This window comes from Arachis duranensis, chromosome 5, assembly GCF_000817695.3.
Source record: "Arachis duranensis cultivar V14167 chromosome 5, aradu.V14167.gnm2.J7QH, whole genome shotgun sequence".
NCBI lineage: Eukaryota > Viridiplantae > Streptophyta > Magnoliopsida > Fabales > Fabaceae > Arachis > Arachis duranensis.
Genome location: NC_029776.3, coordinates 80,366,090 through 80,376,492, shown reverse-complemented (window position 1 = coordinate 80,376,492; position 10,403 = coordinate 80,366,090). Strand labels below are relative to the sequence as shown.

The 10,403-nt window shown below is 30.8% G+C and overlaps 2 protein-coding genes across 3 annotated transcripts in view; one reads left to right on the top strand and one right to left on the bottom strand.

Annotated features, from left to right (window-relative positions):
• The first annotated feature begins 1,907 nt into the window (after positions 1-1,907).
• LOC107489687 (uncharacterized) lies at positions 1,908-6,285 on the top strand. Of its 2 annotated transcripts, none has more exons than XM_052262337.1 (16): positions 1,908-2,623; positions 2,802-2,834; positions 3,261-3,390; positions 3,527-3,605; positions 3,985-4,032; positions 4,130-4,224; positions 4,319-4,388; positions 4,495-4,557; positions 4,856-4,908; positions 5,042-5,117; positions 5,216-5,272; positions 5,377-5,430; positions 5,523-5,570; positions 5,673-5,717; positions 5,818-5,895; positions 6,010-6,285. In XM_052262337.1, exons 1-16 carry the CDS (start codon positions 2,434-2,436, stop codon positions 6,022-6,024), a joined length of 1,134 nt encoding a protein of 377 aa, XP_052118297.1. In that variant the 5' UTR covers positions 1,908-2,433; the 3' UTR covers positions 6,025-6,285. The 2 variants fall into 2 exon arrangements, with proteins under 2 accessions (XP_052118297.1, XP_015965925.1); XM_016110439.3 differs by having other exon boundaries at positions 2,763-2,834.
• A 3,262-nt stretch (positions 6,286-9,547) lies between these two features.
• LOC107489689 (K(+) efflux antiporter 5) overlaps positions 9,548-10,403 on the bottom strand; it is a 6,026-nt gene continuing 5,170 nt past the window's right edge. Inside the window, exons 18-20 of the mRNA XM_016110441.3 lie at positions 10,349-10,393; positions 10,176-10,271; positions 9,548-10,035 (exon numbers count right to left, since the gene is read on the bottom strand). Coding sequence (XP_015965927.1) covers positions 9,997-10,035; positions 10,176-10,271; positions 10,349-10,393 — 180 coding nt within the window. The 3' untranslated portion in view covers positions 9,548-9,996. The remainder of the gene's footprint in view (positions 10,036-10,175; positions 10,272-10,348; positions 10,394-10,403) is intronic.

Here is a 10,403-nt window from a genome sequence, read left to right as displayed (position 1 = left end):
AGCTGTGACAGGCGAGGACAAATCCGGAAAAGCGTGCACATAGACCTAGGAAGCCATAGACATGGTTCCGCAGTGTATGGAACAAAACCTAATTTTCCACGTAGAGACGAAAATGTTTGGTTACAAGTTTTGCATGCAAACCCCTTAGGAAATGACCTTATTTGTCTTCTACTCTTTTTTTGTTTTTTGCTTTATGAGTATAACTATGAATTTAAATTTCAAACATATGCAAAAAGAAGGAATAATATGGGGATACTCATAAATGAATGTGACAAATGCTACTTCCATTTTTTTCTATATAGACCAAAACCAAATTCACGAGTAATAAGGGCAGTAAATTTTGTAATTTGTAGTTATTAATTAATTATTATTAATATTTTTAATAATGTGACATCTAATAGTATGAGATTATTCACTGTTAATTAAGTGTTAGATCAAATTTTAATAAAAGCGTTGACCCTAAATTTTTTCAAACCAAAATAGTAGATGGAGAAAATAATGGGACATATATCCATGCAAATAAAAACTTTGCAACATCTACACATTATTTATCACGCCCACATATTTCCTTTGTTGATGGTGCTTTAATTTTCTCTTTAAGTACTTATCCAAACAAATTATTAAAGATATCATACATTTTCAGATCTTTACTATTTTCAATTTTCTTATTATGCAATAATATAACTATATATATACGAGATATAAAATCTATTAACCTAAAGATGCCATAATAATAATAATAATAATAATAATAATAATAATAATTAGTAAATAAATGAAAAACAAGGACAGGTATATCAAGCACACACATGATCATCGATCGTCATATTCCATACGCATCCAGTTAATCAATAATAATATTAAAAAAATTAAATATTCTAATAATTTTATTTATCAATTTTAATACTATATATATTTTATAATTAAAATGATTAGAACGTCGATGTTTAAGAAATATTTGAAATTATTTGAATAATATATATGAACCACATGTTATATATATACATGCATGTATGCAGTGAATAGTAGCAATCCTTTCAGAATAAAGTCAATGAGATTGAGCATATCTATGTAGCAAAGTTTCAACTTCTAAAGGTATATTAATTAAACACAAATCTGTAGGTTAGGTAGATGACAACTGAATATATTACAGTTAAATATTACATTATTAATGAGGTTCAGTAAGAAATGTTCTTTCGACTTTTGTCTACAGAAATAAGACAGCAAGAAATTAAAATAAAAAAAATGCAACATATGTATGTTAAATAAAACACAATCTATCAATTTTCCTCTTGTAAAATTATTCTTACTCCACTTATTAAATTATGAAATTTAACGACGATTCTTATATGGTATATTTAACTTTTAAAATAATTGCAAAATAAAAATAAATAAAATGTATAAATTGGTTTGTCAAATTTAATACTACATTAAATAATATGATATATTTAATAAACTAATAAGAGTAAATATAATAAGTTCAATTTATCTAAAACTATAACGTGTCTAATTATTATTTTATTTTTAAAATTTATGCTTTATTAATTACAACTTGGTTCTGATAATTATCAACTAATATTGTCTAATCCAATTAAAGTCATAGTAGTGAATTATTACTAGGTGTTAATAACAAATATAACAAAAATTAATTTTGATACACTCACATAATCATATTAAATCATTTTACCCAATCATCACATTAAATTATTTAATAATTTTTAATTATCAATTTTACGTATACTTAATTTTTTATTTTTTTTAAGGATTTAGTAGATGAAGGGATTAGTGGTAAAATAATGATTGACTATCGGAACATATTAATATACGATGCGATGAAAAATTCAAAAAATGGTAAGCATGTGTGTCTAAATTGGGCGCCAAACAAACTCTCTCTCTCGCAACGAAATCTTCGCCAATCTCTCCGACATTAACACTTCATTCATCCATTTCCTCTTTCATTTCCACTCATTCCAAATAAAAGAACACACAGAACCAAATATATATACTAATTAATTAATTTAATTGACTAAGATCAAGCTTATTATAAATTAACGTCCCAACCTCAACCTCTTCGTTTTTCCGGGAAAACGGATTAACGAACAGAGTTATTTTCCCTCAAACGAGAAAAAGAGAGAGAAGCGGGGACGGGATTCGACTCTGTAACTTCAACGCGGATTCTTTCTGGTTCGTGTCGAATCCCCAATTCAACCGCATTCTCTCTCTCTCCCTCCCATTCAATTCAATTCAATTCAATTTTATTCATTCATTCATTCATTCGTTATTATTATTATTATTTTATTTTTGTTTGCTTCATTGCTTTTTACCCCCTTATTCGTTGAGGTTCTTCGTCTTCTTCAATTACGGTGAGAAAACGGAGATTCCATTGCGGAAAACACGGAAATTGTAGCTACTAGCCTCTGAAACAGAGAGAGAATGATGGAAGAAGAGTTTGAGGAGTTCGAGGAGATCGAGGTCGAATACGCGTGCCTAGAAGAGGATGAAATCGATCCCGTTTACGAGTTTGATGCTCCTCAATTCTGCGATTTCTTACGTCCCGAGACGCTTTTTGATGATGCTGAAGCAGAGCAGTGGTTCGAAACCGCTCAGAGCCATGAACCTTCACGTAAGGATTTCATTGAATATGATCCTTTTTTTGTGAATCGTGATGTTTTTGTTTCGTAGATTTTTTCTGTTTTCATTGCAAATTGTATGTTTCAGAAAGAAAATTTTGAATATAATAGAAATTTTTCGTTGTTTTGTAGCATTTTTGCTGAAGTTTAAATGGAGAAACCCCTGTGCAGATGTTTCAAAAGCTCCAGCCAATAATGGCAAAGGTACAGTTCTTTTCCCCTCTTTTGTTTTTTGCAATTTCACAATTTACCGGATTTTCATGCAATCGATAAACGTGGTTGAAATTGGCACACTGAATCTGGAAAATTTTTTTCTTTTATTGCATATAGATTGGTAATTGATAATTTCTGATTCTTGATCAACGTCAAGAATATCTTAATGAGCAATGCTAGGGGGCCAACAACATTTGTGATTGGTAGCCATCAACTAGCCATTAATGATGATTTGATGGTGTGAGATTTCATCCAATGACTCACTTTTTTCTGCTGGTTACATGCTGGCCAAAATGCAATAAAATTGCTGGCCCCCTAAACTCTTCCTATCTTAATTGTTCTCTTTTTCTTTTCCCATAAGTGTTTAGCATTTGGTTTTGCGATTGCAATTGTAACTGAATACATGCTTGTTTTCAGAAACAAGGCCTACCTGCAGCAATTCAAGTGGATCATCGAAATCGAAAGTTTCATCTTTCATGAAGCCAACAGCAAGTAATTTGGCCAAGCAGAAGAATGTTACTGAAGTTACATGCAATCAATCTTGCAGGTCCATCAGTTATATCTTACTATATGATTATTACTATGTCTATTTTTGTTTTCTTTCCTTCTTTGTAAGATTGTGGTTAACTTGTTTTCCTTTTTTCACCTTTAATTCTTAGTCTTTTTTCCCTTAAACTAAGCAGGATTAAGAGTCAGGATTCTTCTCCAAATGATAGCCTATTATCCAAGAGACAGAAGCTTGAAGCCGGTTACATAAAAAAGGTATCTAAGTTTATCTGAATATTTGGTGCCTAGTTATTTATATATCCTTCCAGTTTCAAATAACTTGATGTTTAAAAATTATATGTACCATGTCTCCTAACAAAATCAGAACATTGATGTTGCCTTTAGTTTCAGGTTTGCATTTCTCTCAAATATGGTTTTCAATGTTCATCAATTTAAAAAAAATAAATAAATAATCAAAAAATTAGATTTCCTTGTTTCTTAAAATGCTAGAACAATAGCATGCAAATAATTTCAGTGGACTATTTTCGGCTGAACTGCTAGATTGAGCAAGTTTCTGTCATAAAAAAATATAGAAAATAAAAAAGTCCACATTATTGTTGTTGATGTTAGACTTAATTATTTATTATTGCAACAGGCTGCTCATCTGAAACATCAAGCACTTTTTGCACATAAGAAAACCGAGGTAACCAGTTTTTCATCATGTATAATATTCGGTTGTGCAATACTTAACAGTTCAGTATACAAGATCAATTTATGTGTGATTTTGAACTGTGGTGCAGAAAGATCCTTCTGGAGTGAGTGCAGCTTCTAGACCGAAAGCAACTATTCCTAAAGAACCAGTTCTGGAAACAGCCGTGAGGGCACAAAGACACAAGTATACCAACTACTACTACTACTACACTCAGATTATAGTATCCAATGGTTTCGAAATACATGCTGAATTGTTGGGTGATGTGGCTTTTTAATAGGCAAATAACTGATGCTGAATCCCGTGAAAATACAAAATCGTCACTTATAGCACGTCCCTTGAATAAAAAGGTAGGTACCTTCAGTTTATACTTCTTGAATAAATCACAAGTGCTTAATCATAGTCAATTTGCGTATATAGCTGTTTTGTCAATTATAATTTTTTTGGACATACCAGATTTTGCAGGCTCCAGCACAATCCGTACAAAATAAGAAAACACAGCGAGCAAAAGAAGCTAATGTAATATTTTCTTTTGAAAAATGCTGTTGTATGCTTTCCGATTCATTATTTTTAATTAAATGCAATGAAGGAACTCATAATTGTTCCAAATTTTACTTTCTTCCCGAAACATCACAGTAGGTAATACAACAAACTGCCAGCAATGCTAGTCCCCTAGAAATATGCTTTAGTAATTGTAGCCTTTGAAGTTTGAACTATCTGCTTCTGCTTCTACTTCACTAAAGTAGGATGAATTAGTTAGTATGTTCAAGCAACTCTTTTTGCCCAACAAATAAGGTTAATGGCTTCTCTATTGTAGGGTGAGGGAGTTTTGAATAGAAGTTCTAACACCAATACAAGGGAACACCGAAGGTATAAACATTTAGAATTGCATGGTAGAATATTAGTATTACAATTACAGATACGATATGCGGCTAATTCATGCATTATCTTTGCATATAAGTGAGCAATTATAATCTGTTATCTGGTTATATTACTCTTCTAGGACAAACTCTAGCGATGGCTCAAGGCAGGAGAAATGTGGAATGACTAACAAACCCAGAGGAAAGCCTGAGGATGCGGTTTGTAAAACTGATTTTAGAATAGGTTCAATTTTTCATGTTTTATTTGTTAGTAAAATAAATTGATTGATTATAACTGGGTGTGGTGCTTTTATTAGCAACGATCGAACAAAGGTGAAAGAGGTGTCTTCCGAAGTATCAAAGTATATCCACTGGTAATGTACTAATCTTATGCTTGTATTTGAGATGTGAATGAATCATTCTGCGTATGTTTCTTATTTGAATTCCTACCCCCTTTTTCTTTGTATTGTTTTTATAGGAACCAAATGACAAGAGACTTAATTATGAACCACCTACAGATTTACTTAGCAAGGTACTTACAAACTGTATTCCATTTCTCCAATGTTAATATGATCCATACTTTCATTGGTACATATTTAGCTAATATTTGAGTCTGATTTGCAGCTGTCCCTGGTTTCTGATGTGAAAAAACCTGCAAAACTGCCATCTAAGGTGCAGCCAATTTCCTAGGTTCAGCTATCTTAGCACTCATATAACAACTTAAGATTCTTTTGAGTGGGTAAAGGCATGGTGATTCCTATTGTTATATTGCAGGGCTTGAAGGAGAATAGACCTGGATCCTTGCACCAAGAATACGAGGTATGCAATTAGTTACCTGCTCAATTCTATACCTAGTCTTGATTTTAATAACAGTTTTGTTTATATGCAAGTCTCTTATTGTATCTTGACATTTAACTAGTACAAGAAACCGGCCAAAGAAGCAACCTGTGGAAAGCAGTATCGATGCGTCCTCATAACGCAGCAGGCCTATATGGTGGTAAGTAGAACCAAATTAAATCTAAACTTACTTTGCATTAGTTTGTTTTGTAGTTGCATCCTTTGGTAAGCTAGATACTATGTGAATTTCACAATAATCTTGTCTTTGACACAGGAACTCGGACATTAGATGAAAATGTGGTGTTGGTTCTCCTGATTGATGCTTAAATTCTCTTGAAACATTTGCTAAAGTTACAAAAATATATATCCCCTCTATGATGGAAACTTCAATTGTAAGTAATATTGGAAGAACAATTCCAATGGGGCCCTTATTTGCTAACCAGTAGTAATTAACAAAGGATAGTATTACTACTGGATGAGATTGTTTAGAGAGGGATAGACTTCCATGATGTATTGCAGCCTAATACATGCAATGCATTGTAATACAATGAGATCATATTGAAATTTTTGTAACTTGTCCATTTCTTTTTTAACAGTTAAATTTATGTATAAAGAAACTTGAAAAGCCAAAACAAAAAACAAGACACATAAAAGGGTAATGTGGTACATTTTGGCACATACAATACTCAAGTCTCTAACCATCTAAATTAAAATGTAAAGTGTAATAGTGGAAAAAGTCTAAAATAATGTGAAATAGATGGTGGATATTACTTGTTAATAGTCAACAGGGTTGGGCATATAACAATATAGACACAAAAATGGTGGTGTATGTGGCATGTGAGAGTATGGAGACAATTAAAATGACAACATTTTGCCTACAATTTTGTAATACATGGCCTACAAATTGGATGCCGTATGATACGTTCACATCAATGATACTTTTTACAGTTATAACAGTTGATAATGTGTCAATTTGATAAGCAGTTGATACTCTTGCTCCTTCTAATACCAAAGAAACAGTTGATAATGTGTCAATTTGTATTTGTCACCGAATAAAAAAGATTAGTTAACGTTTGGGTGCGGAGTGTAGAGCGAACATAGACAGAATGTCTTGATTTTATGTTTACTTTGCACTATTATAAGGCACAGGATTTGGTGGTCCAGGAACCTTTGGACCACTTAGTGGTCCAAGTAGAAAACATGTTTTTAGAGTTTTTTTATCAATTGTTACGTAGTTTTTGAACTAATTTTAATTACAAATCAACCCCATATATTTTATTTAATTATAAAAATAGTTTTTTATTTTATAAATTATTATTTTATCAATTATCAATTATATTTATTAACAATCAAATACAAAAATAACAACCAATTATATCCTCCATTCATCCTAATAATTCCAATTGATTAAAAAATTAACTTTGATCTCGTTACGTTCGTCCATGGCTTCCAAATCGTGTTTCCTTGAAATTCAATCGATTGGTTTTTCAAAACAATCGATTGAATGATAACTCAATCGAATTGGTTTACACTATATCACAAAACAATCGATTGAAAGTTGTAATTTGCCAATTTCAATCGATTGGTAATGGTACATAAAATTTATAAAACGTCAATGATATTTTCTTTTAAATTAATTTATAAAATTCTTTAGATTTGTGTCTTATGAAAAGTAAAAAAAAATTTATAGTAGAGTAAAACTTAGTTGAAACCAAATAACATAGTGTAACACACATCTTTGATCAATATTAAAAAAAATTAGCCTAATTATGTACATAAAATCCTAAAAAATACAGTTCTATCTTTTTTAATTAAGTTAGCTTTAAAATACCAATAATGTTTTTTCATGTGCTGCTTTTAATCTAAAATCCTAGAAAAAAATTGATTTAAAATATTATAATGTTATTATATTGGCACAACACTTTATTTTTGTATGATAAATATAAGTACATTTTTATATAAAGTATTTAAAGTATATAAAAATGTACTCCTATTAATAAAAAATATTTAAAAAGTCATTAAATTTTTATATGTTATTAAAATTTAATAAATACAAGTACATTTTTATATGTTATTTTTAATTCAATGTATTAATAGGAGTTAAAATTAATTTATATTTAATAATTTTATACTAAAATTAATTTACTATAATCTTGTTTTATACTTCTTTTAGTATATTTTTTTATATTATATAGTATTTTTTCTAATATCTTATTGTACAATGTGTAATTCGAATTACCATTTGATTCGAAATGTGAGTAATTCGAATAAATTTGATTCGAACTTCCTCCTACTCACGTGTTCCTACTAATTCGAATTGACACAATTCGAATTATGCTTTTATAATTCGTTCTAAGTTGATTCGAATTACTTGTATGCAATGGTTGGAAATAATTGGAGCTGTATTGATTCGAATTATTAAGGAATGTAATTCGAATAAAGTTGTTTCGAATTACATTAAAGTGTGCTTTGGCTGATTCTTGCATCAGATTCTTGTTTGGCTTATATGCGTAATAAATTTCTCTCCTTGGCTTAAATGCGTTTTTTATTAACTAATTTTTATATTAGGATTAGTATGACAACTTGTTTGCAAATAGTTTTGTTGGATTTTTTTTTACTTTTACAAGAATAGTATTAATAGGTAGCTTGATCTTAAGTTTATGCATATCATTTTACTAAGAGTTATGAGTTATAATTAGTAAATGCTAGAGAGAAAATTATTGGATTTTTCTTTGTGTATTATGTCCCCACATTTGTTTTAAATATCATGTCATTAGTTATTTTTTTTTGGTTAGAAAAGATTAGTTTTGTTCTTTGTATTTTTTACTCTGCCTTACTTGAATAAAAGCAAAAGGTACTATTGATCGGCAAAATTAATTTTATAAATTACCAATCTATAAATTAATTTTATATACCATTACCAATCGATTGAAATTGGCCTTCCAATCGATTGGATTATATTACCAATCGATTGAATTTGGCAAAAACTTCAATGTCATCACTTTCCAATCGATTGTATTTGGCAAATCTATGTTGTTTTCGTGAATTCAATCGATTGTTCTGAGGCATTCATTCGATTGGAAAGTATAAACAATCGATTGGTATAAGCTTTTTACCATTCTACCTTACAACTTTCAATCGAAACAATTGATAAAAAAACCCTAAAAACATATTTTCTACTTGGACCACTAAGTGGTCCAAAGGTTTCTGGACCACCGAATCCTGTGCCCTATTATAAGCAGTGTGTTTGTAATACTAATATCTAATATGAGCACAAATGAACAATATAACAGAAAATAGTTAGCATCACAACTTACATGAGTTATGTAAAACTGTAATTGTCAAAGTATAGGAACCACAAATTCAGAATGGAAGTTAATTATGTTGCAGTTAGTTAAACGGCATGCAAGGAACTGGTATACAAGTACAAATTAAGTACAATATTTCATATTATTTGTTGTTTATTAGAGTCTTAATTGAGTGTCATTTCATAGAAATTCTTGACTTCTTTTTCCAACGTGCTGCAGCATTCCATTTTTACACTTTAAAAAAAAGCACTGGAAAAGTAAAAATCTTATGTCATCAAAGGTATTAGAACACCAAACACTTTCGACACCTGTATAAAAATACGATTGTTATTAATCAATTGTATATTTAGATTGTTTTTCAATTAACCAAAAAAAAAAATACATGTTGATTGTTAATAAAATATTAGTATAAAAACAATGTCTATAATAAAGGGTGTATGCATAGTTGGATTGTTTTACAAGACCCTAATGACCAAAACCCTAGCTAAACTACAGCACCAATAATTTGAAATAATGGTCGGTAACTATTAACCAAGATCTTCATTCGGGTCCTTACATGTTACAGAAAAACCTTCAAACAGAAAAAAGTTACAGGCTGAATTCTTTTCTAAACAATTTGTTGAATCATTTCAGCTGCAGCAATTCATGGCAGCAAATATAGGCTAACCAGGGTATGATGTAAGCAGATCAGTGTAAGCAACAAACAAGACTGGCCTGTGATTACCTATATACATCTTCCTCAAAGAATACAAAATTTATATTCCTATGTACATCAAATCTTCTTCCACTGTGTTTTAGTGGAAGTGAATATAATGGTTTGTCTGTGAAGCTTATCATATCATGGAGCTCTTGAGGGGTAACACATTGAAATCCTGATTTCATTAGTCACCAAAGAATAGATGCTTGCCTCCAATACATTATTTAAGGTCAATGAAAAAGAGATGAGCCACTAGTCACAACATTCTGTCTGTTTCGCTCATTGAAGCTTTTGCCTGTTAAGGGTTGAAAACGGATTATATTCGTTAGCAACACCAAGGTCTAAATATGTGTGTGTGTGTGTGTGTGTGTGTGTGTGTGTGTGAGAGAGAGAGAGAGAGAGAGAGAGAGAGAGAGAGAGAGAGAGAGAGAAAACCTCGTTCGGTGTGGTATTTTCGGAGGGGAACCAGCGCATGAGAACACCGAGATTCATGACAAGAGGTATCAACTTAAAAAGTAGTGGGGTGGTAACCTGAGGCATTTTAACAATAAGTATAAACTTGTAAAAGGAAGATTAGTATGGAGCTTCTAGGTGCAAATGAAATTTACCAGACTGAAAGCCGTCGTTCCCAGAAGAAGAAGATACATTTTCCCCTGAAATATT

What these genes read in the sequence shown, in the direction of transcription:
- LOC107489687 (XM_016110439.3), top strand. Translation starts at nt 2,434, where the DNA reads ATGATGGAAGAAGAGTTTGAGGAGTTCGAGGAGATCGAGGTCGAATAC. An exon ending in GAGGAAAGCCTGAGGATGCG is followed by an intron (nt 5,118 to 5,215) that starts GTTTGTAAAACT and finishes TGCTTTTATTAG; the next exon opens with CAACGATCGAACAAAGGTGA. An exon ending in GTATCAAAGTATATCCACTG is followed by an intron (nt 5,273 to 5,376) that starts GTAATGTACTAA and finishes TTGTTTTTATAG; the next exon opens with GAACCAAATGACAAGAGACT.